This window comes from Cervus canadensis, chromosome X, assembly GCF_019320065.1.
Source record: "Cervus canadensis isolate Bull #8, Minnesota chromosome X, ASM1932006v1, whole genome shotgun sequence".
Lineage (NCBI taxonomy): Eukaryota > Metazoa > Chordata > Mammalia > Artiodactyla > Cervidae > Cervus > Cervus canadensis.
The window spans coordinates 112,880,684-112,907,499 of NC_057419.1; the positions used below are offsets into that span (position 1 = coordinate 112,880,684).

The 26,816-nt window shown below is 37.4% G+C and overlaps 1 protein-coding gene across 7 annotated transcripts in view; it reads left to right on the forward strand.

Annotated features, from left to right (window-relative positions):
• The window catches only part of ARHGEF6 (Rac/Cdc42 guanine nucleotide exchange factor 6), a 115,547-nt gene that overhangs the window by 52,313 nt on the left and 36,418 nt on the right, over positions 1-26,816 (forward strand). For all 7 annotated transcript variants that reach the window (XM_043460155.1, XM_043460156.1, XM_043460154.1 and 4 more), the window contains 3 exons: positions 8,342-8,436; positions 11,492-11,587; positions 13,620-13,742. In XM_043460155.1, coding sequence (XP_043316090.1) covers positions 8,342-8,436; positions 11,492-11,587; positions 13,620-13,742 — 314 coding nt within the window. The remainder of the gene's footprint in view (positions 1-8,341; positions 8,437-11,491; positions 11,588-13,619; positions 13,743-26,816) is intronic.

A 26,816-nucleotide genomic window follows, 5' to 3' on the forward strand; every position in this document is an offset into this window, starting at 1 on the left:
GAAGACCCAGAGGAATCGGGTGGAGAGGGAGATGGGAGGGGGGATCGGGATGGGGAATAAGTGTAAATCTATGGCTGATTCATATCAGTGTATGACAAAACCCACTGAAATGTTGTGAAGTAATTAGCCTCCAACTAATAAAAAAATTAAAAAAAAAATAAAAAAAAAGCAATGTACACGCCTTAATTAACAAATATTTTATTGCTAAGCCTTCAGTGAGTTGTAATCTTTCTGCAGTAGTCATATCAAAAATCACTGATCACACAATGAATGTAATAATAATGATAAAATGTAGACTCGAGAGAGTTACCAAAAGTGACACAGAGACCCGAAGTGAGCAAATGCTGTTGGAAAAACGGCGCCAGTAGACTTGCTTGATTCAGGGCTGCCATACACCTTCCATTTGTGAAAAAACATGATGTCCGCAAAGTGAAATGAAGCAAAGTGCAATAACACGAGGTTTGCCTGTACTAAACTCTGGAAGTTGCCTCTGTCTGCAGCTGTGTATCTGTAGAGATATTCCCCTACAGCCAAATAGGCAAATATAATAAGTAAGGGCCAGTATTGTTTATTTTTTCTAACTTTCTTCTACTTTATTGTAATGTATGGCAGATGCCTAACCAGTCTGTCTTCAGTGCCTCCATTTGGTAGGAAAGGTGAGAAGATTTTTTCCTCTACCTTTCTAGTGCTTATCTACCCTTCTTAAAAAAAATTTATATTTTAGAGCAGTTTTAGCTTCATGGCAAAATTGATCAAAAGGGAGAGATGTCTTGTATACCCCTGCCCCCACACATGCTTAGCCTCCCCCACTATCAACATGTCCCATCAGAGTGGTATGTTTGTGACAACTGATGAACCTACATCGACACATCAGTAGCACCAAAGTCCAGAGTTGACATTGCCATTACTCCTGATGTTGGACATTCTAGGGGTTTGGACAAATGTATAATGACATCTGTCTATCTTTAGAGTGTTGTTCAGGGTAATTTCACTGCCCTAAAATACTTCTATGCATTCTCTCTTTTTTAAAACCACTAATCTAAACTACCTTACCCATCTATCCATTTATTCCTTTCCCGTATGCCCTATTCTTTTTTGCCTTCTTATTTCCTGTTTGACTCATCCATCCATGTCTTCCACCTGAAGTCGGGGAGATGATGAGAGTTTTCAGAGTCCAACTCTGTTTTGCCGAGTCTGTCAATTACAGGGCATGGTGCTGCTTGTTGTGTGAAAACCAAGGACTTGGAGAAGTGAAACTGACCACTGCACTTGAATGTAACCAGGTGGCTTTTCTGTCATATAAGCCAAATATGGTATAAATACAATAATGGATTGCCCTTTCCTGCTTCATAGTAGTTTACCAACACAAACTCATTTTTTTTTTAGGCATCATAATTATCTCAGAATTCCTAGAACACAGTGGTTTGGCTTAGATTTAAGTTTTCCTAGGGCCATTATAGTTTTCCTTTATCATGGGACATATCTCTATATTCAGCCTTTGTTTCTGCATTTTAGCCCCTTAAAATAATTTTCTCAGACTTATATATTCGTTCCCTTTGGAAAACAGTTATAAAAATGAATTCAAAAAAAAAATAATAAAATAAAAATGAATTCACTCTAAAGCCTTTCCAGGAAATGGAGGAAATATATTTTACTGGAAAATCAATAGCCTAGGATGTAGGTTCAAAAGGCCTCTACCTCTTTTTCTATGGCTTCTAACCATCTGTTTTATTCTGAATTTAGTCAAAGGTTAATTGAGCAAAAGGATACTCCATTGTCCTTGTGAAGAAGGAGTCAGGGAAGCAAAGGCAATGTCTGGACAGTCTATTTTAGTATTTGAGTGGATTTCATCTCAATCAGATTGTACTGCTCTGAAGCTGGTTGGCCTGCCAAACTCCCTGCCTTCTGACTCACCACTGAGGCCTTCTGTTTGGGAACACATAGCCTTCTCTGTCTGCTTCCCTTTTTAATCCTTTTACAGTAGATGCCCTGTGGCCTGAAAAATAAAGAACCAGTCTCCGAAGTTCATCAGTTGGTCTTTTGAGATGGAGGAAAGCAATAAAAGTCCAAGTGAATTTGGGAAAGAATCTTAGGCATCCACCATGATGAGCATTTCTACTAATCACACCACAGCAAGGGCAATACTGTTTAGTACATCATCATTCAAACACATTTTGCATTATTTAATGAAGGACTCATTAATCACCTTTGTCAATCTAGCTTGTAAAATCAGCATTCAACCACTCTCAAAACTTGCAACAGTATGAGTTTAGTATATGTTTCTGTTCAGCTTTCCAGAACTCAGTCAAAGGCAGTAAGGGGTGTCTGCCTTCCTACTTCTGTTTGTCCCGTACGAGTGATTGCAGCGCAGATGGAACCCTTGGACAGCGTGCTGCTTCACTTAGCACACTCCAATAAACCCATTGGAGCAGGGCAGTTGGCACCTTTCTTGCAAAATCTTAGTCCTTTCTCTTAAGGGAACTCGAGATGATTGCATTTTAAAGGAAGTTGAAATTATAAAACTGTTTCAACAGGGAGAGGGAGGTTGAATTATAGCAACCATGGAGTTAAAGTAGTGATGTTTAGTTGTCTTAAAAAATCACACTTTATGATGTAAATAATGTCTTTGAAATTTCTAATTTAAAAATTCCCTCAGGTAATGATTGTGTTTTGTTTTCTTTTTGGCTTTGTTTTTCTTTTTTTTTAAGGGACATTATAATCTGGGTAGTATGACAGTTTCAGACAATGGTGCTTGAAAGTAAGGTTGAGGATTTGAGACAGTATATTACCAGACATGGTCTCTTCAGATAAATGTGAACAAAGGAAGTGATAAACTGACTTCATTCTCTCCTGGATATAAGTGGGAAGCCAGGCCACCAACCTCTTTATCTTTCAATATGAATACTGTAGACAAATAAATATTCCTAAAAAGGAAATCTGTATGAATTTTACCTCTTAATAACTGTGGCCCTGTTGAATTCTAGTGCAGCTCTTACCATTTCTAAGAATAAAAAAATGAATCCTAGTGCTGAGTGTGAGTAAAAGTGATTATTTAACACACTGCAGTGAACAACAGCTCAGCTGGGTAGAGAGGTGTAAGGATGGACAAATTGAGTTTGGAAGGATATTCTACTGGATAAGGACTTGAACTCAAAGAAAAAACAGAAAAATTTCCATTAACAGATGAGAAATTTGTCCTTTGACTTTAAGATAACAGCTATAATGATATATAATTCACATACCACAAAAGTAACCACTTTAAAGTGTACAATTCACTGATTTTTAGTAAACTAACAGAGTTGTGTGATGATCACCACCATCTTATTTTATAACACTTTCATCACCTCAATAAAAAACCCTGTACCCATTAGTACTCACACTCTCCAGCCCTTAACAAGCACTAATCTACTTTCCGTCTCTGTAGATTTTCCTTATTCTGGATGTTTCATATAAATTGAATCATACAATCTTTGTTCTTTTGTGTCTGGCTTCTTCCTTAGCATAACATTTTCAAGGTTCACCCACATTGTAGAATGTCTTAGTAACTCATTGCTTTTTTTGACTGATTAATCTTCCATTGTATGGATATAACAGGTTTTGTTCATCCAACTATCACGTGATGGACCTTTGGGTTATTATTTATAATGCTGTTGTGAAAATTGATGTGCAAATATTTCAGTTCAGTTCAGTTCAGTCTCTCAGTTGTGTCCGACTCTTTGCGACCCCATGAACCACAGCACGCCAGGCCCCCCTGTCCGTCACCAACTCCCGGAGTCCACCCAAACCCATGTCCATCGAGTCAATGATGCCATCCAACCATCTAGTCTTCTGTTGTCCCCTTCTCCTCCTGCCCTCAATCTTTCCCAGCATCAGGGTCTTTTCAAATGAGTCAGCTCTTTGCATCAGGTGGCCAAAGTATTGGAGTTTCAGCTTCAGCATCAGTCCTTCCAATGAACACCCAGGACTGATCTCCTTTAGAATTGACTGGTTGGATCTCCTTTCAGTCCAAGGGACTCTCAAGAGTCTTCTCCAACACCACAGTTCAAAAGCATCAATTCTTCGGAGCTCAGCTTTCTTCACAGTCCAACTCTCACATCCATACATGACCACTGGAAAAACCATAGCCTTGACTAGATGGACCTTTGTTGGCAAAGTAACGTCTCTGCTTTTTAATATGCTGTCTACGTTGGTCATAACTTTCCTTCCAAGGAATAAGCATCTTTTAATTTCATGGCTGCAGTCACCATCTGCAAATGATTTTGGAGCCCAGAAAAATAAAGTCAGCCACTGTTTCCACTCTTTTCCCATCTATTTGCCATGAAGTGATGGGACCAGATGCCATGATCTTAGTTTTCTGAATGCTGAGCTTTAAGCCAACTTTTAAACTCTCCTCTTTCACTTTCATCAAGAGGCTCTTTAGTTCTTCTTCACTTTCTGCCATAAGGGTGGTATCATCTGTATATCTGATGTTATTGATATTTCTCCCGGCAATCTTGATTCCAGCTTCTGCTTCCTCCAGCCCAGCATTTCTCATGATGTACTCTGCATATAAGTTAAATAAGCAGAGTGACAATATACAGCCTTGACGTACTCCTTTTCCTATTTGGAACCAGTCTGTTGTTCCATGTCTAGTTCTAACTGTTGCTTCCTGACCTGCATACACATAAACATACTGGATCATATGATAACTGTATGTCTAACTTTTTGAGGAACTGCCGAACTGTTTTCCACAGTAGCTACTTTCCATAGAAAGTTTTTTACTTTCCCACCAGCAATGTATGAAGGTTCCAGTTTCTCCATATCTTCACCAACCCTTTTTATTTTCTATTTTTTCTTTTTATTATAGCCACTCTACTAAGTGTGAAGTAGTGTTGTGGTTTTGATTAGCATTTCCCTAGTGGTTAACTATGTTGACTATCTTTTTATGTGCATATTGGCCATTTGTATATCTTCTTTGGCAAGTTGTCTATTTGAATCCTTTGCCAACTTTTAATTGATTACTTTTATTGTTGAGTTGTAAATTCTGAATAGTAGACCCTTTTCAAATACATGATTTGTAAATATTTTCCCCATTTTGTGGGTCGTCTTTTTCTTGACAGTGTCCTTTGGTGAGCTTCCCTGGTGGCTCAGTGGTAAAGAATCCAAAGGAGACACAGGAGACATGGATTTGATCCCTGGGTTGGGAAGATCCCCTGGAGAAGGAAATGGCAACCCACTCCAGTATTCTTTTTTTAATTTAATTTTAAAAATAAATTTATTCATTTTAATTGGAGGCTAATTACTTTACAATATTGTAGTGGTTTTGCCATACATTGCCATGAATCCACTCCAGTATTCTTGCCTGAGGAATCCCATGGACAGAGGAGCCGGCGGGCTATATTCCATGGGGTTGCAAAAGAGTTGGACATGACTTAGCAACTAAACAATGTCCTTTGATACATAAAAGTTTTTAATTTTCATGAATTTCAATTTATCTATCTTTAGTTTCTTGTTGCTTGTGCTTTTGGTGTCATCCAAGAATCCATTGCCAAATCCAAAGTCAGGAAGATTTCCTCTTCTATTTTCTTCTCAGGGTTTTGTAATTTTAACTCCAGCATCCATTTTGAGTTAATTTTTTAATGTGATGTGAAGTAGGAGTGCAAATTCTTTGCATGTAGTTATCCAGTGGTTACAGCACCACTTTTTAAAAAATATCTCTTTAAAAACTCTATTTTATATTGGGGTATAGTTGGTTAACAATGTTCGTGTTGTTAGTTTAAGGTGTACAGCAAAGTGAGCCTCCAGCAACTCATCAGTTACAGTTCAGGTTTTCCTACCTTGCTTCCCATTCCTGTAGAGGCTTCTCATGGTTTTCTGCTCCAGCAAGATATGATCTCTATCTGCCTGTCTGTTTCTCTAATTTTGAGTGTATCATTTCCCCCCTGTGACCTCAATTCCCTGACAAATGTAAGCAAAGTTCTTTTTTCCATTTTTTTAAAGCTATTTGCTTGTTTTTAGGATGGAGTAATGACTAGAAGGGAATGGCAACCTACTCCAGTATTCTTGCCTGGGAAATTACATGGACAGAGGAGCCTGGCAGGCTACAGTCCATGGGGTCACAAAGAGTCGGATATGACTGAGCGACTAACACATAATGACTAGCAAATGCCTTAAAAGTGGAAACCAGAAGTCCTCTTTCTTCTTTTTTGATATAGGCATATATAGCTATTTACAGTCTCCAAGCACTGTTTTAACTGCATCCTACAAGCTTTTAATGTTGTGTTTTTTTTAATTCATCTCAAGATAGTTTCTAGTTTCCTTTGTTGTGCTTTGACTTCCTATAGGGGGTAACATTTCTGTTCCATTATTGGATTAATTTCACAGCACATTGGTACCTCCAGGCCCCTAGATACATGCTTATTTTTAGAGTAGGCATTCCTCCTTAAGGAACAGAGAAACTGAAAGTAGACATGCGTGGCTGGGAGGAGGGACTACAACTTAAGCCCTAACTTTTGAGGTCACCCCGGTAGCCTATGTCCTTGTCAGCTAGGGGTGATATTGCCCTTCAGGTGACATTTGGCATTGTCTGGGCACATTTTTGATCGTCACACTTGGGTAGGGGGTGGCGTGCAGCTGACATCTGATGGGTAGATTCCAGTGATGTTGCTAACCATCCTACAGTGCACAGGGCATCCCCTCACAACAAAGAGTGATCTGCTCTGAAATGTCAATACCACCATTGAGGAACCTTTTTTTTAACCCTTTAAATTGGAGGGGACTGTTTCCCAACTCACCCAGCACCTACATGTGCAGTGTCTGCCTTACCTCTTCACAATGGTCCGTGAGGTAGGTGAAATGTCACAATCAGAGATGAGGCAAGTGAAACCTTAAAACTGAAGCAACCTGTTCATTGGTAGCAGAGCCTGGACTACCACCCTTCAGTTCAGTTGTTTCAAAAAGAACCCCACAGCTACCTGGACCTCCAGGCGGTTTTTCCATTCCACCTTTCAAAAGCAGATCATCATGCACTGTCTTGTGAGTACACGTCTGGCATGTTGGTAGATTAAGGGGCTTCTCCTGGCTAAGAATGCTTCACATGGTCTTGTGAGCCCCCCCTCCCTGTTGAATGTCTCCCTCTGCAGATAGAGTAGAAACTCCCTGAGGGCAGGCATGGCCTTTGTCACCACATAGTGAAAGTCTCTCAGTTGTGTCCGACTCTTTGCGACCCCATGGACTGTCCATGGAATTCTCCAGGCCAGAATACTGGAGTGGGTATCCTTTCCCTTCTCCAGGGGATCTTCCCAACCCAGTGATCAAACCCAGGTCTCCCTCATTGCAGGCAGATTCTTTACCAGCTGAGCCACAAGGGAAGTTCTGTCACCACATAGTCACTCAGTAAATTTGTGTTGAATGGATTAGGAGATATGAGAGAAAGTACACCAAAATGTTAGCTTGGTGGATCTCTAAGAGCTTGGAATGAAGGTTGTAGCTGCCTCCAGAAAAGACTGGGAAATGGGGCATGACTCCAGGGCTGGTGGGGGAAGAGAAACTGTGTACTTATTTATTGATTATTTTGCCTAGAGGATTTTTTTTTGGCTATCATTAATAATACTGGTAAGCATCATTTCCCTCATTTAATTCCTCACACCTCAGCTTCTTTTTCTCTTTGAAATGTTTATACTAGCACTTTTTACTTTTAATTAAAAAACCAGTTTTTACCCTGCTTAAAAATTCAGTGTCCTCAGATTTTGTCACCTAAAGATCTTCTCAAAAACATCATTTAAAAAAATCTGTTTTGGTGTTTGATATCAGTTATCATGAAATTATCCTGATGTTGAATCTCTATGTCTTGGGGTAGTTGGTCTCAAGTCTTCCCAACCATAAAATGGAAATGATGATCCTTTGTTAGCTGAGACTTTTACTGAGGATAAAATAATTTAAAGCATACAAAAGCATTCTGAGCCATACTGTGTAAATAGTAGGGCCCCTCCAAATAAAGATAATTCTGAAAAAACATGTTTGTATGAGTTATGCAATATAACCAGTTGTCATGCAATTATTACTTTGCTAGAATGCGTTCAGATTTTGTGTTCCTTACTCACAGTGCTAGCCTGAGTAAATAGGACTTTTCTTTCTTATAATTTGATTAAAAGATCTAAAACTAGGTGGGAGGGGGGTTCAGGATGGGGAACACACGTAAATCCATGGCTGATTCATGTCAATGTATGGAAAAACCACTACAATATTGTAAAGTAATTAGCCTCCAACTAATAAAAATAAGTGAAAAAAAAAAGATCTAAAATAGTATTTTACTTTGGACTTTTCTGACAATTATAATACCTTGATTTTTGTTTCTCCATAGGTGTTACAGAATATCTTGGACACTGAAAAAGATTATGCTAAAGAACTTCAATCTCTTCTTGTTACTTACTTAAGACCCCTACAGTCCAATAACAAGTAAGATTTATATTTCAAACCCCTCACTAAGCAAAGCAAGATAATGTCAGCATATGGAGTCATTACTCTATGTCACTGAATAATTGATTTTGCCCTTTAGAAGAATTTCCACAGATCACAGGTTGCCAAGAACATGGTCAAGGCAACAGAAATTATGCAAGATGTTGCTTTTGGAGAGCTTGACTTTCTCTTTCTTCTGGCTGTGGCGGGAATGAGTCGATCTGCTTTTCTGTCTGTCACCATTTTTATCTTGTCCATTTTTAAAGGGATATATCTGGTTTTACTTTCCAGAAAAAGGACTTGCTGATGGTTTTATGTGGAAAGCACAGACACTGGAAATTCTTGTGCTTGCTGTGACCTTTGCTTGCCAGGGCAGAAACTCTTTCCCATGCTCTGAGAGTGGAAAAAGTGTGGCGTTTTGTGAGTGTTCCTAAGAGCTATTCAAGCCAGCATTTCACCCAGGCCAAAGTGAATGAGAAAGAGATGTTAGAATGTTTTTCACAATCCAGTATTGAAACCTTAATCTGGTCGTGGAAATCCGAAGACCTGAATTGCAAACTTCCTTTTCACAAAAGAAAACTGTTGACCACTCATTTTTTCGGTGCTTGTAGACCTGGCATATGTAACAAATAATGTCTAACTGCATTTGTGTGTTTTTATTTTAATGGATTAAACTTTCCTAGAGATTATGATTTAAGTCAAATAGAAACTTTAGCAGTAGATACGTAGAGTGGAGGACAGAAGCCTCTTCTTTTACCTCAGTTTGGCCAAACAATTGCCTAAATTGTTGACTTCTAGCCTAAATAAATTTAATGATGTATTTCACTATTTTCTCCCTTTTTCTAAATCATGCTTGCTTAGGTATAATGTCCTATTAAATTTCCCACTTGGTTATTTTCATGACACTATGGGAATCCTACTTCAGTATGAAAGGATTTTGTATTCCTGTGTTTTGTCAGAGTTTAAGTGATCAACAACAAAGTAACTTTTGTTATTATTTTGTAAAATGTGAAGTGCTCTGTGAATCATAGTTCTCAGAGCTGAATGGAACTTCAGTGAATCATTGGGTCTAGTGCCCTGGAAGAAATGACTTTCCTCATTGAATAAACAAGAAAACCAAATCCCAGAGAGGCTCACTGCCCTGCTCATCACATGGTCAGTCAGTGACCAGACTCAACCCGCTGTGTCTCCTGCCACTGAGTGAAATGTGGGTCTGTGTTCTAGAGGTGACAGGCAGAGGAGGAGAGGGAAACTGATGTGTTAAACCTGACAGCAGCAATGGTAAGATTTCAAATAAAGGAGTGATTGATGAGCAATGAAGAACTAGACAAAGGAAAGGAAAGGAATAGAGTCAGGGTAGAGGACGTGAGAAAACCGAACCAGAACCACACTGTTCCATGGAAATTCGAAATGCACTTACAGTCAGTTTCCATTGGTTCTGCCTGGTAGACCCCAAAGTGATTTGAGCAAAGCAGACTGTTTCCTGTTTAATCCTGAAGGGTCCAGCTAAGTGCTCAGTCAAGTTCCTCCTGCTTAGGGGAGCAACAGCCAGGAAAGCTGGCTAAACGGTTTCACTTTTGACACCCATGAGAGGGGTTTTTCAACTTGTGGTTCAAGAGGGCATCAGAGTGGAGGAACTGGGTGCTTTTTATACTCTAGGGGTTACTGGTAACATCTGTTTGGGTCTTCCTTTTCTTTGTCAGCAAAAATTACTCTCCTGGAAACCCTCCCCTAGTATTATTATATTAAGGAGAAAGAACGTGTGGCAGACGTTGGCCTTTTAAGTCAATCTTCAGAAAAGTTTTCTCTCAAAATGTGGTTAGGAGCATTTACTCTGGAGCTAGAATGTTTGAGTTCAACTTCTGGCTGCTTCATTCGCTGGCTTGTGACTTTGGCTGATTTGCTTAACCTCTCTGTGTGTGGGTTTCCTTATGTGTAAAATGGAGACAGCAATAGTATCGATCTCATAAAGTTGTTGTAAGGTTAAGACAAGTTGTTATTTGTAAAATGCTTACCTCAGTGTTAAGCGCTACAGTAGTGTTGGCTCCTTTTTTTTTTTTTTTTTTGGTAGGAGAAGAAAAGATGAGAAAATTCTTAGTACAGAGGTGATGGATAAAATTGTTCAGTTTGTCTTTGTTTGATTCCATTCCATTCCAAAAACAAACACACACACATCAGTACTATTTCTTCCCTTCTACTTCCTCTCCAGATTTCCTTGAGTTGATTTATGGGCCTTTTAATTTAAGAGAAGCTGGATTTTGCTCTTTTTCCTTGTGCCTTATATGGCATATATAATATCTTCCAATTACTGTCCCAGCTCCTCTCGGGGAGAGAGTTCAAAAGTTTTTACACTTATTCCCAACCGTGATGTATTCTACTTACTTTAGATTCTTATTTATTTTTTATTGAGATACAGTTGACATGTAAACATTATATTAGTTCAGAGGTACAGTGTAATGATTCAGTATTTGTATATATTGTGAAATAATCACTACAGTAAATCTAGTTAACATTTATCATCACACATAGTTACAAACTTTTTTTCTTGTGATGAGGACTTTTAAGACCTACTCTCTCAGAAACTTTCCAATGTGCAGTACAGTATTATTAACTATGGTCACCATGCCACACATTCCATCCCTATGCCTTCCTTATTTTATAACTAGAAGCTTGAACCTTTTGACCACCATAATCCGTTCCACCCACCCCCTCTCCCTACCTTTGGCAACCACCAACCTGTCAATGCTCAGATGCTAAACACTTGTTACTCATTTACTCCTCGTTTTGTAAAATACCTAATGTACCTCGTAAACACTCATTTTCTTTAGGATCATTATTCTTGTTATAGAAAAGGAAACCAAGGAAAGAAGTTTTAGAAAGTTGTTTAAGACCACAGAGTTGGTGTCAATTCAGAAGCAAAAGTTAAAATATAAGAATTGCTTCCTTTGTCCCATTTGCTGGTTACTAGCAAACTATCACCTAACCAAACTAGAGAGAGATAGCTCAAGTCATCCCCAAGTTCTCTTCACTGAAGCTGCATATATATATTTTTCAGTCTGAGTTCTGTGGAGTTTACATCTTTATTGGGAAACTTCGAGGAAGTATGCACATTTCAACAGACACTCTGCCAAGCCTTGGAAGAATGTTCAAAGTAAGTGTCTCACATTGCCATTAAGATAGCTAGCAACATTGGGTTTTTTAAATGTGTGTTTTGTTTTCTTTTGACTGTTGTCTTAGATATGGGCACTCTGTATTTATGCATTTATACATTTATTACAACTTTAGTAAATTGTCCCAGTACAGAGAAAATCTGGACTTCCCCAGTGGCTCAGTGATAAAAAATCTGCCTGCACAGCAGGAGATGGGGGTACAATCCTTGGGTCAGGAAGAGCCCCTGGAGAAGGAAATGGCGGCCCACTCCAGTATTCTTGCTTGAGAAATCCTATGGACAGAGGAGCCTGGCAGGCTACATACAGTCCATGGGGTTGCAAAACAGTTGGACATGACTGAGCAACTATACAACAACAACAACAACAGAGAAAATTCACTAGGTGGTGGTATTCACAGTGTCAGACCACTAGTTGCTTATCAGTGTTCTACATCTAGTCAATTGCTTCTGGCTTTATTTAAAAATTATATTGACAAGGTCTAAACTGACTATGGATGATGCCTTTATCATCGATTAGATGATAATTCATACATAGCAAATTACTTTTCCAAGTAATACCTTTATGTGAAGCACAATACATCATTGAAGGCTAGCTAGATCATTGAGGTGTTCAACTTCATACTGCAGAATGAACTGGATGATCATCAGGCAGTTTATTTCTGGAGCAAGATTAGTTATCCAAGTGGTGGATCTCAGACATTGGTGACTTTTGTCATCTATAGGGAACTTGGGGGCAATTGCCTGTTTCTTGAGCTTAGTGAAGCACAAGTGGTTGTCCACCGAGGAAGCTGGTGAGAGCCCTCACAAGGAGACCTCAGGAGCCACTCCAAATGCTGATAGGGATTCAGATGATTGGTATGGAAAGATGGTGACTAAGAGCAGATTGCCATCTAGATTTGTCATCTTTGTTTTCCATTTTATAGGAAACACATAGAAGAGTCCAAAAATAAGCCAAAATGGTTATAATCGGTATCTCTGAATGGTGGAATTCCAAGTAATTTTTTTCTTGTGCTTTTCTGAGTTTTTTGCAAACTAAGAAAAAGTGAAGTAGCTCAGTCGTGTCTGACTCTTTGTGACCCCATGGACTGTAGCCTACCAGGCTCCTCCATCCATGGGATTTTCCAGGCAAGAAGACTGGAGTGGGTTGCCATTTCCTTCTCCAGGAGATCTTCCAGACCCAGGGATTGAACCCTGATCTCCTGCATTGTAGGCAGACGCTTTACCGTCTGAACCACCAGGGAAGATAAACTAAGATAGGTGACTTGTAAGTTTAAACATCTGGATGTCACCTTGCCTAGCAACTGTCACCAAGACTACATAACACTCCTTTGTGATGTGTCATTTCTGGATTCAGTTAGTTTTGTCTGTACTTGAAGTGAAGTGAAGTGAAAGTTGCTCTGTCATGTCCGCCTCTTTGCGACCTAATGGACTATACAGTCCATGGAATTCTCCAGGCCAGAAGACTGGAGTGAGTAGCTGTTCCTTTCTCCAGGGGATCTTCCCAACCCAGGGATCGAACCCAGGTCTCCCACATTGCAGGTGAATTTTTTACCAGCTGAGCCACCAGGGAAGCCCAAGAGTACTGGAGTGGGTAGCCTATCCCTTCTCCAGCGGATCTTCCCAACCCAGAAATCGAACCAGGGTCTCCTGCATTGCAGGCAGATTCTTTACCAACTAAACTATCTGTACTTGAACTTCATGTAAATTAATCAAGAGTATTTTTAGTGTGTCTGGTTAAATTTGAATATCATAATTTGAATAAGCATCTTAAAACCCCTATTAATGCAAAATAAGTATCTGACTCTATGTATTGGAGCTATGTTTGGTGGCTGGGTTTTAAAGCAGTGGCCAAGAACTTGCATTTCATAGATAAAATGGTTATAATATAGAAGTTTCTTTTTAATTTTGGCAAAAGAATTCAAAAGGTTTGCATGTTGCCAGGTTTAATAGAAATCATCTTCCTTTATCTTGTTTTCTATATCACATTGTGTGTTCCATTTGTTTTACTTTACAGGTTTCCAGAAAACCAACACAAAGTAGGTGGTTGTCTTCTGAGCCTCATGCCTCATTTTAAATCTATGTATCTGGCTTACTGTGCAAATCATCCTTCAGCTGTAAATGTGCTCACCCAGCACAGGTAAATTATTAACATTTCCCCCCAAAAGCTGTTTTGCAATGATACCCTTTCCTCAGACTACCTATTTGGAAATCTAGAGTCTCCCTCTGAACTCTTGATTATCCCTGTTCATCATACTAGAAATCGATTCATTGTTATATGGTTTTATTGCCCATTCATGTAACTACTAATTTTTGAGCACCTACTATGTGCAAAGTCCTATTGTAGCTGATGGAGATCCAGTTGTGAACAAGGAAGAGAAGGTCCCTTCCCTCATGGAGCGTAGACCCTTGAGAGAAATAGACATGAAATTATGTGTCACATACTTTAAGCAAAGATCTCTGATTACAATTATGCATGAATATAAGCTTTCAGATTCGTGGAGAACAGCAGAACACTGTCTCCTTTAAGAGTCCTTGCAAGGGATCCAGCTGAGCTCATGTCTCTCCTGCCCTTCCTTCCCCTCTGACGACTCATCCTTGACACATTCACTGATATATTCATCGGGACCAGGATTCTGTAGACACAGTTTTGACTTTGAAACTGTGTACTAGAAATCCAGGTGGGACAATAGGAAGAACAACACACAGAGGCTCTTATGAGTGAACTGAGTCTAGATTCAGACCAACATGATTCTGGAGGCTGCTCAAGGCAGAAAAGACTTTTTTCTTAATTTGACTTTAACTCCCAGAGCCAGGCTGGAATGCTAGTTGACACCAACACTTAGAAAGTGATGGAAACTTTGGTTTTGTCCTGTTTTGTGAGGGGCTTGATTGGCTTTATAGATCTGTTGTGTAAGGGCATTTTGAAGGTAAAATTCAGTAGGTCCTCCTTGGAGGTCAGTTTTATGTCCCTGATGAAAGTTGTGAATTTTTATGAAATAGCAAATATGGACGTTGGAGTTCAAAGAAAGAGAAGCCGTGACTCTGGATTATTTAGGCAAGTGGCTCAACTGCTTAGAGCTAATAATAACTCTGACAATGTGCCAAGCACATGATGTAAAAGGCTATGATAGAGTTACTATTATTACCATCTCTGCTTTACAGATAAGACATTGGAAGGTTAAGTAATCTGCCCAAGTACTCATAACTGTTAAGTGGTTGAGCCAGAATTAGAATCCAAGTCTGTCAGACTTCTAAAAAATGTTTTTATGGAGGCATGTATTTCACCTACAAACAGAATACTCTAAATGCAAATTTAAAGGATTATCATAAAATGAACACCTATGTACTTAAGAAATAAAATGTTACCATTTCCTTTTTAATATAACAGCTTTATTGAGATATAATTCACATACTATACAATTCACCCATTTAAAGTGTTAAATTAATTTAAGTAAATTCAGAGTTGTGCGACCATCACCATGATCAATATTAGAAGATTTTCATCATTCTCCAAACAAACCCATACTCATTAGCAGTGACTCTCCATTGCCAGACCAAGGCAACCACTGAAATACTTTAGGTCACTATGAATTTGCTTCTTCTGAACATTTCATTTAAGTGAAATCACACAACATATGGCCTTTTGTGTCTGGCTTCTTTCACTCAGCATAATGTTTTCAAGGTTCATCAGTGCTGTTGCACTTATCAGTACACTGCTTTTTAAATTGTCATATAATGAAAAACATTCCATTGTATGGATACCACATATTGTTCTTCCATTCACCAGTTTGTGGACATACGAATTGTGAATGGTGTTATTATGAAGGTTCATGTACAAGTCTTTGTGTGGACATGTTTTCATTTCTTTTGGGTCGATGCCTAGGAGTGAAATTGGTGGGTCATACAGTAACTCTGTTTTACTTTTAGAGGAACTGTGAGACTTTTCCAAGTGGCTGTACCAATTTATATTCCTACTAATAATTTATGAGGGTTCCACTTTCTCCACATCTTCACCAGCATTTGTTATCATTAGTCTTTTTGACTATAGATTATAGCCTTCCTAAAGGGTATGAAATGATACCTTATTGTGATATTGATTTGCATTTACCTAATGACTCATGACGGAGAAAGCAATGGCACCCCACTCCAGTACTCTTGCCTGGAAAATCCCATGGTAGGCTGCAGTCCACGGGGTCGCTAAGAGTCGGACACGACTGAGCGACTTCACTTTCACTTTTCACTTTCATGCATTGGAGAAGGAAATGGCAGACCACTCCAGTGTTCTTGCCTGGAGAATCCCAGGGACGGGGGAGCCCGATGGGCTGCTGTCTATGGGGTCGTACAGAGTCGGACACGACTGAAGTGACTTAGCAGCAATGACTCATGATGTAGAACCTCTTTCATGTGCTTATTGGCAATTGGTGTACCTTCATTTGGAGAAATGTCTATTCAGATCCTTCACCTGTTGTTAAATTGGATTACTTGTCTCATTATTGAGATATGATTAACATACCATAAATTCACCATTTAAAAATGTACAATTCAGTGGTTGTTTATATATTACATTGTGCAACCATCATCTCTGTTTAGGTCCAGAATATTTCCATCACCCTCAAAAGAAACCCCTCACTAGTAGCAGTCACCCTTCATTTCTCTAAGGGCTAATGATATTTGCTGTGCTTCTTGACTATTTTAATATCTTCTGTGGAAATATGTCTATTCAAATCGTTTGTTCATTTTCTGTGAGTTAATTCATCTTTTCATTTTTGAGTGGCAACATTTCTTTGTACATTCTTCTTTATATACTCTTATCCAATGTGTGATTTGCAAAAAATTTCTCTCGTTTTGTGGGTTTTCTTTTTACTCACTTGATGGTATTTTTTGAAGCACAAAAATTTTTATTTTGTTTAATTTTGATGATGTCCAATATATCTATTTTATCTACTTTGCTTATATTTTGGTGTTATATCTAAAAAATATTGCCTAATCTAGGTTATGAAGATATGCCTTTCTAAGAATTTTATAGTATTAGCTCTTTAATTTAGCTCTTTAATCCTTTTTGAGTTAATTTTTACATGTGATGTGAGGTAGAAGTCCAATTTCATTTTTTTTGTATGTGGAAAGGAGAGAAAACCACTAGACCATTCAGGTATGACCTAAATCAAATCCCTTATGATTATACAGTGGAAGTGACAAATAGATTCAAGGGATTAGATCTTAGATTAAAAATAGATAGACAGAGTGCCTGAATAACTATGGATGGAGGTTCGTGACATTGTACAGGAGGCAGTGATCAAGACCATCCCTAAGAAAAACAAATGCAAAAAGGCAAAATGGTTGTCTGAGGAGGGCTTACAAATAGCTCTGAAAAGAAGAGAAGCTAAAGGCACAGGAGAAAAGGAAAGATATACCCATTTGAATGCAGAGTTCCAAAGAATAGCAAGGAGATACAAGAAAACCTTCCTCAGTGATCAATGCAAAGAAATAGAGGAAAACAATAGAATGGGAAAGAATAGAGATCACTTCAAGAAAATTAGAGATACCAAGGGAACATTTCATGCAAAGATGGGCTCAATAAAGGACAGAAATGGTACGGACCTAACAGAAGCAGAAGATGTTAAGAAGAGGTTGGCAAGAATACACAGAAGAACTATACAAAAAAGGTCTTCATGACCCAGATAATCATGATGATGTGATCACTCACCTAGAGCCAGACATCCTGGAATGCAAAGTCAAGTGGGCCTAGGAAGCATCACTATGAACATAGCTAGTGGAGGTGATGAAATTCCAGTTGACCTATTTCAAATCCTAAAAGATGATGCTGTGAAAGTGCTGCACTCAATATGCCAGCAAATTTGGAAAACTCAGCAGTGACCACAGGACTGGAAAAGGTCAGTTTTCATTCCAATCCCAAAGAAAGGCAATGCCAAAGAATGCTCAAACTACTGCACAATTGCACTCATTTCACGTGCTAGCAAAGTAATGCTCAAAATTCTCCAAGCCAGACTTCAACAGTACATGAACTGTGAACTTCCAGATGTTCAAGCTGGATTTAGGAAAGGCAGAGGAACCAGAGATCAAATTGCCAACATCCGTTGGATCATCAAAAAAGCAAGAGAATTCCAGAAAAACATCTACTTCTGCTTTATTGACTATGCCAAAGCCTTTGACTGTGTGGATTACAACAAACTGTGGAAAATTCTTAAAGAGATAGAAAAACCAGACCAACTGACCTGCCTCCTAAGAAATCTGTATGCAGATCAAGAAGCAACAGTTAGAACTGGACATGGAACAACAGACTGGTTCCAAATCAGGAGCGAGTATGTCGAGGCTGTATATTGTCACCCTGCTTATTTAACCCTAACCCTAGGGGTTAGGGTTTCTCAGAGTGCATCAGGAGAAATGCTGGACTGGATGAAGCACAGTTGGAATGAAGATTGCTGGGAGAAATATCAGTAACCTCAGATATGCAGATGACACCACCCTTATGGCAGAAAGCAAAGAACTAAAGAGCCTCTTGATGAAAGTGAAAGAGGAGAGTGAAAAAGTTGGCTTAAAACTCAGTATTCAGAAAATGAAGATCATGGCATCCAGTCCCATCACTTCATGGCAAATTGATGGGGAAACAGTGGAAACAGTGACCAACTTTATTTTGGGGGGCTCCAAAATCACTGCAGATGGTGATTGCAGCCATGAAATTAAAAGACACTTGCTCCTTGGAAGAAAAGTTATGACCAGCCTAGATAGCATATTAAAAAGCAGAGATATTACTTTGCCAACAAAGGTCCATCTAGTCAAAGCTATGGTTTTTCCAATAGTCATGTATGGATATGAGAGTTGGACTATAAAGAAAGCTGAGCTCTGAAGAATTGATGCTTTTGAACTGTGGTGTTGGAGAGGAATCTTGAGAGTCCCTTGGACTGCAAGGAGATCCAACCAGTCCATCCTAAAGGAAATCAGTCCTGAATATTCATTGGAAAAGACCCTGATGCTGGGAAAGATTGAAGGTGGGAGGAGAAGGGGACAACAGAGGATGAGATGGTTGGATGGCATCACCGACTCAATGGATATGAGTTTGAGTAAACTCTGGGAGTTGGTGTTGGACAGGGAAGCCTGGTGTGCTGCAGTCTGTGGGGTTGCAAAGAGTCGGACATGACTGAGCAACTGAACTGAACTGACCCAATTGTCCCAGCACCATTTGTTGATTTCTATTCTTATAAATCTGTTGCATTGTATTTTATGCCCCAGAATTGGATCTTTCTTTGTGAATGTTCATGTGAACTTAAGAATTTGTATTTGCTGTTGTTGAATCAATTTTTCAATAAATGTTGATTAGATCAGCTAGATGAATGATACTATTCTTTTCAGTTACATCCTTATCAATTTTTGACCTGCTGAATTTACTGATACTGATAGAGGGATGGATTACAATAGCAGAGCCATCTATTTCTCCTTCCAGTTCTATCACTTTCTTTTCCCTCAAGTGTTTTGATGTCCTTTTGTTAGATGCATTTGTGTTAAGGATTGCTTTATCTTGTTGGAGAGATGGCCTTTTTATCTTCATGTAATTCTCTCTCTTTATCCCTGATAATTTTCCATGTTCTGATAATCAGCTTTTTCTGAAAATAACATAGCTAGTCCAGCTATCTTTTGATTACTCTTAATATGTCTTTTTCCATTCCTTTGCTTGTAGTCTGTGTCTTGTAGGCAATATATAATTGAGTCTTGTTTTTTAATCCACTTTGAGAGTCTGTATCTTTTAACTGGCATATTTAGACCATTCATATTTAAAGTGATTATTATTATAGTTGGATTAATATTTAAAATGTTCTGTTTTCTATTCATTGCACTTGTTCTTTCTTTGCTATCCCCCTTGTACTACCTTCTCTAGTTTTAGTTAAACATTTTGTATGATTTCATTTTCTCTTCTCTTTTAGGAAGAATTTTAGTGATTTCCCTAGAGCTTGAAATATCCATTTACAACTACTCTAACAGCACTTTCACATAACACTTACCATTTCACAAGTAGTAACTTAGAGCATTATCAGTTCTTCCCCCTCATCTCTTATTATTCCCATTCATTTCATTTATTCATAATGTAAAATCACTCAATATATTGTTGCTAATATTACTTTGAACAGTTCTATTAAAAATAAGAAAAAAAGATTTTATTTTACCTGCATTTATTCTCTGACACTCTTCCTTTTTTATGTAGATCCAAGTTTCCTTCTCTCTGAAATACTTCTCTTAAAAATATTTGATAGCAAATCTACTGGTGACAATTTCCCTCAGTTTTTGTTTGCCTGAGAGTTTTAATTTTGCTTCCACTTTTTTTCCTTCTATTTTTATTGTGTAAAACAAACAAATGTACAACATGAGATCTGTCCTCCTAACAAATTATTAAGTGTACAGATCAGCATTTTAATTATTAGCACAATTTTGTACAGCAGATCTCTAGAACTTTTTCATCTTTTGTAACTGAAACTTTATATCCATGGAAGAGTAACTCCCCATTTTCCCCTCACCTCAGCTCCTGGAAATCACCATTTTACTTCCTGCTTCTATGAGTTTGATTAATGTAGATACCTTATATACATGGAATCATGTAATGTGTTTCTGTCACTGACTTATTTCACTTAGCGTAATGTCCTCAAAGTTCATTTATATTTTCACATATGACAGTATTTCCTTCTGTTTTAAGAGATAGGCATGTACATACTACATTTCTTTATCCATTCATCATCAATGGACATTTAGGTTGTTTTCACAACTTGGCTGGCTGTTGTAAATAATGCCTCAGCAAACATGGGAATGCAAATGTCTCTTTGAGATTCTTATTTCAGTTTATTTGGATAAATCTCCAGAAGTTGGATTGCTGGATTAAATAGTAGTTCTATTTTCAGTGTTTTGAGGAATTTCCATACTGTTTCCCACTGTGGCTGCACCAATTTATATTCCCACCAATAGTGCACAAAGATTCCAGTGTCTTATTTGTCTTTCTTTCTTTCTTAATTTTAATTATTTATTTATTTTTGGCTGCACTGGGTCTTCATTGCTTTGCGTGGGCCTTCTCTAGTTGCGGCGAGCAGGGGCTACTCTCTAGTTGTGGTGCACAGGGTTCTCATAGGGGTGGCTTCTCTTGTTGTGGAGCACAGGCTCTCGGCACATGGGCTTCAGTAGTTGCGGTGCTGGCTCTGGAGCATGAACTCAGCAGTTGTGGTGCTTTTGGTGCCCAGTTGCTTTGCGGCATGTGGAATCCTCCTGGACCAGGGATCAAACCCGTGTCCCCCACACTGGCAGGTGAACTCCCATCCACTGCACCACCAGAGAAGTTCTCTTTCTTATTTGATAATGACCATCCTAATCAGATGTGAGGGAATGTCTCATTGTGTGTGTATCTCTGTGTGTGTTTCTACAGTTCTTTACCTGCTGCTGCTGCTGCTGCTAAGTCGCTTCAGTCATGTCCGACTGTGCGACCCCATAGACGGCAGCCCACCAGGCTCCTCTGTCCCTGGGATTCTCCAGGCAAGAACACTGGAGTGGGTTGCCATTTCCTTCTCCAGTGCATGCATGCATGCTAAGTCACTTCAGTCGTGTCTCACTCTGTGCGACCCCATAGACGGCAGCCCACCAGGTTCCTCTGTCCACAGGATTCTCTAGGCAAGGATACTGGAGTGGGTTGCCATTTCCTTCTCCAGTTCTTTACCTAAATGTATACAATCTTATGTAGTAAGGGTCATGTATCTCTTTTCCTCAAATAAATACTCATGTAATATTTTAATTAAAGTATAATTGTACAATGTTAATATAAGTTGCAGGTGTACAATATAGTGATTCAAAATTTTTAAAGGTTATACTCCATTTATAGTTATTATAAAATATCATCATAGTTCTGATTTGCACTTCCCTAAGGATTAGTGATATTGAACATCTTTTCATGTACCATTTGTATGTCTTCTTAGGAAAAATGTCTATTCAAGTCCTTTGCCCACTTCTAAATTGGGTTATTAGTATTTTTACTGTTGAGTGGTAGGAGTTCCTTATTTGTTTTGGAGGTTAGCCCTTTATCAAATATATGAATTACAAATATTTTTTTCCTATTCTATAGATTGCCTTCTCATTTTCTTGATTGTTTCCTTTGCTGTGAAGAAGGCTTTTAGTTTGATGTAGTTCCACTTGCCTATTTTTCCTTTTGTTAACTGTGCTCTTGGAAATCATTGCTAAGACCAATGTTGTAAAGCATTTCTCCTGTTTTCTTCTAGGAATTTTACAGTTTCAGGTTTTAGGTTTAAGTCTTGAATCCCCTTTGAGTTGATTTTTGTGTGTGGTGTGAGGTAAGGGTCCAGTTTCTTTCTTTTTTTGCATGTGCATGTTCAGTTTTCCTAGTACCATTTGTTTAAAACAGTTTTTTCTTATTATATATTCTTGGCATCCTGGACAAAGATCAATTAAATATATATGCATAGATTTATTTGTGGGCTTTCTTATTTGTTCCATTGATCTATTGTCTGTTTTTGTGCCAAAATACCATACTGTTTTAAATACTGTAGATTTGTAATATGTTTTGGAACAAGGAAGTGTGAAGCCTCCAGCTTTGTTCTTTCTCAAGATCCTTTTGGTTATTTGGGGTCCATTTTGGTTCCATATGAATTTGGAGATTTTTTTTTCTTTTTCTCTAAAAAATGCCATTAAGAATTTATAGGGATAACATTGAATCAGTAGATCACTTTAGATGTCTAGACATTTTAACAAATGATTTCTTCTGATCTGTGAACATGGGATGTCTTTACATTTGTTTGTTCCTTCTTTAATATTTTCATCAATGTTTTGTAATTTTCAGTGTACAAATCTTTGGTCTCTTTGGTTATGTTTAGTCCTAAGTATTGTATTCTTTTGATGCTATTGTGAATAAGACTTATTTATTTTCTTTTTTCCTTCCTTCTTTCTCTGTTTCTTTTTTTTGCGATAATTCATTGTTAAAATATAGAAATGAAACTGATTTATGTAATTTTGAATACTGCAACTTTACTGAATTCATTTATCAATTTTACCAGTTTTTTTGTGGCATCTTTAGGGTTTTTTACGTATAAAATCATGTCATCTGTGAACAGAAATCATTTTACTTCTTCCTTTCCCATTCGGATACCTTCTGTTATTCTTTCTTGCCTGTCCGGCTAGGACAGCCAGTACTATGTGAATAGAAGTAACCAAAGTAGGCATCTTGTTCCTGATCTTAGAGAAAAAGCTCTGTTTTTCACCATTGAGTATGTTAGCTGTGTGCTTTTCATCTATTGCCTTCTTATGTTGAGGCAATTTCCTTCTATTCATGATTAGTGGAGTGTTTTTTTTTTAAATCATGAAAGGATGCTGGATTTTTGTCAATGCTTTTTCCACATCTCTTGAGATTATCATGTGATTTTTATCTTTTGTCCTTTGAGTGTGATGTATCACACTGATTGATTTTTGTATGTCAAATCATCCTTGTGTCCTAGGGATATTTCCCACTTGGTCATGGTGTATGATGCTTTTAAAAAGTGCTATTAGATTTGGTTTGCTCATATTTTGTTGAGGATTTTTGTATCTATATTCATCAGGATATATTGGTCTGTAGTTTTCTTTTCTTGTGGTATTTTTCTCTGGCTCTGGTATCAGGGTAATGCTGGTCTCATAAAATTAGTTTGAAAGTGTTCCTGTCTCTTTAATTTTTTGAAAAAGTTTGAGGAGAATTAGTGTTACGAATTAACGAATTTTTCAAATGTGTGATAGAATTCAGCAGTGTAGCCATTGGGTTCAGGGCTTTCCTTCGTTGGGAGGTTTTTGATTACAAATTCAATCTTCTTGCTCATCATTGGTGTGTTAAATTTTTTTTATTTTTCATGATTCAGTCTTGGTAGGTTGTATGTTTCCAGGAATTTGTCTATTTTTTCTATGTTATTTAGTATGTTAGCTTATAATTGTTCATAGAATAGACATACCTTGGAGATATTGCAGGTTTGGTCCAGGCCACTGCAATAAAGCAACTCACCTGAATTTTTTTTTGTTTCCTAATGCATATAAAAGTTATGTTTACACTATACTATAGGCTATTAAGCATGCATCAACATGTTTAAAAATGTGTATATCTTAATTTAAAAATAATCCTGTTGGAAAAATGGTGCTGATAGATTTACTGGACACAGGGTTGCCACAAACTTTCAATTTGTAAAAAATACGATATATGTGAAGCACAATAAAGTGAAGTGCAATAAAAAGAGGTATGCCTGTAGTCTCTTATGATCCTTTTTATTTTCATGGCATCAGTTGTAATGTCTCTTATTTAATTTCTGTTTTTATTTATTTGAGTCTTTTTCCTTAGTCTACTAAAGGTCAATTTTGTTTATTTTTTCAGCTCTACTTTTTATTATTTCTTTCCTTCTGCTAACTTTGGACCTAGTTTTTTGTTCTTTTTTCTAGTTCCTTAAGGTGTAAAGTCAGATTGTTTGAGCTCTTTCTTCTATTTATTTATTTATTTATTTTTCCCTCCTCCCCGCCCCTCCCTTTTCTATTTAATATGGGCATTTATCACTATAAACTTCCTTTTTAGAATTGTTTTGTTGCATTCTGTAAGTTTTGCTATGTTGTATTTTTATTATAATTTGTCAAGATATTTTCTAATTTCCCTTTTGATTTCTTCTTTGGCCCTTGGTTGTTCAAGAGTGTGTTGTTTAATATCCAGATATTTGGGGATTTTCCAGTTTTCTATTAGTTTCTAGTTTCATTCTGTTGGAATCAGAAAGGATATTTGGTATGATTTCAGTATTTTTAAAGTTAAGTTTTGTTTTGTAACATAATATATAACCTAACCTGGAAAATGGTCTCTGTGCACTAAAAGAATGCATATGCTGCTCTGTTGGGCAGATTGATATGTATATGTTTGCTAGGTCTATATGATCTATAAACATTTTTCAAGTCATTTTTTATCTGGATGTTATATCCATTATTGATAGTGCAATATTAAATTTCACTGGTATTATTGTGTTGCTGCCTGTATCTCCTTTTAGTCTGTTCATATTTGCTTTATATATTTGTGTGCTCTGATGTTTGTATATAAACATATTTTAATTGTTATATCTTCTTGGTAAGTTAATCGTTTTACTGTGATGCTTTTTTCCCTTCTTTGTCTTTTTTGACAGTGTTCTGTTTTGTCTGATATAAATATGGCCACCCTTGTGCTCTTTTGGTTTCTATTTGCATAAAATGTCTTTTCCCATCTCTTCACTTTCAGCCTGAGCTTGTCTTTAAAAATAAAGTGAGTTTTTTTAGACAGCATATATTTGGGTCTTTAAAAAAAATCCATTCAGCCATTCTATATCTTTTAATTGAGGACTTTAATCCTCAATTACTTTAAAATTACTTTAAATTTAAAGTAATTATTGAAAAGGAAGGACTTACTATTGCCATTCTGTTCATTGTTTTCTGTTTATCTTGCAGCTTTTTTTGTCTCTTGCTGTCTTCCTTCATATTTTATTGATTTTGTGTAGTGACGTTTTGATTCCTTTCTCATTTTCATTTGTGTATCATCTATAGGCATTTTCTTTATGATCACTATAGGGCTTACATAAAATGTAACAATCTCTTTTAAGTTGATAAAAATTTGACTTCAGTTACACACACAACTCGACACTTCCACTTCCACACAACTTCCCTTCCACTTTATGTTATTGATGTCACAAGATACATCTTTTTACATTGTATATCCATTAGCATCTTTTTATAGTTATTTTTATACTTTCGTCTCTTAATTTCTATGCCAGAATTAAAGCAAGTTATGTACTATAGCTAACAGTATTATAGTATTCTGTATTTGTTTATATATTTAACTAACCAGTGACTTTATAAATAAGAACGCTATTGTGTTGCTGTTTAGTGTCTTTTAATTTCAACTTAAAGGACTCTCTTGAGAATTTCTTGTAAAGGCAGATCTAATGGTGATACAGTCTCCAGCTTTTGTTTGTGTGGGAAAGTCTTTATTTCTCCTTTGTTTATGAAGGATAATAATGCCAAATATTATATTATTGTTGGCAGTATTTTTCTTTCAGTACTTTCAATATAGGGATTCACTGGTGGCTCAGCAGTGAAAAATCGACCTGCAATGCAGGAGGTGCAGGTTCAGTCCGTGGGTCGGAAAGATCCCCTGAAAAAGGAAATGGCAACCCACTCTAGTACTCTTGCCTGGGAAATCTCATGGACAGAGGAGCCTGGCAAGCTACAGTGCATGGGGTCACAAGAGTCAGACATAACTTAGTGACTAAATTACATAAAGCAATTATCCTTCAGTTAAAAAATAAATTAATTAAAAAAAACAACTTTGGATATATCATCCCTCTCCCTTCTGACCTGCAAAGATTCTACTGAGAGACCTGCTAATAGCCTTATGGGAATTCTATTATATATGACAAGTTTCTCTCTCTCTCTCTGTCTCTCTCTTTTTGAGCTTGACTTTTTATTTAAATTCCACATGTAAGTGATACCATACAATATTTTCCTCTGTCTGGTTTATTTCACTTTAGCATTATGCCCTAATGTCCATCCACGCTGTTGCATATGGCAGAATTTCTTTTTCTTATGGCTGCTTAGTGTGTGTGTATATATATACATAAATATATATAACAAAATAGCAAAAAAAGAGCCAAACAATCTGATTTAAAAATGGGCTGAAATGTTATATATATATATAACAACTTCTTTCTATCCATTCATCTACCCATGAAAACTTAGGTTGTTTTCATATTTTGGCCATTGTAAATAGTGCTGCTATACTGGGGTGAATGTATTTTTTCTAAATTGAGTTTCTTTTTTTTTTTGTTTTGTTTTTGGATATATACCCAGGAGTGAAATCGCTGGGTCATATGGTAGATATATTTTTAATTTTTTGAGGAACCCCTATACTGTTTTACATAGTAGCTGCACCAATTTACATTCCCACCAATAGTGAACAAGGGTTCCCTTTCTTCCATATCCTTTCCAACACTTGTCATCTCTTGTCTTTTTGATAATAGCCATCCTAGCAAGCATGAGTAGTATTTTATTGTGGTTTTGATTTGTATTTCCCTGATGATTTGTGATACTGAGCACCTTTTTATGTACCTGTTGGTCATTTGTATGTTTTCTTTGGAAAAATGTCTTTTCAGTTCTTCAACCCATTTTTTAAATCAGATTGTTTGGCTCTTTA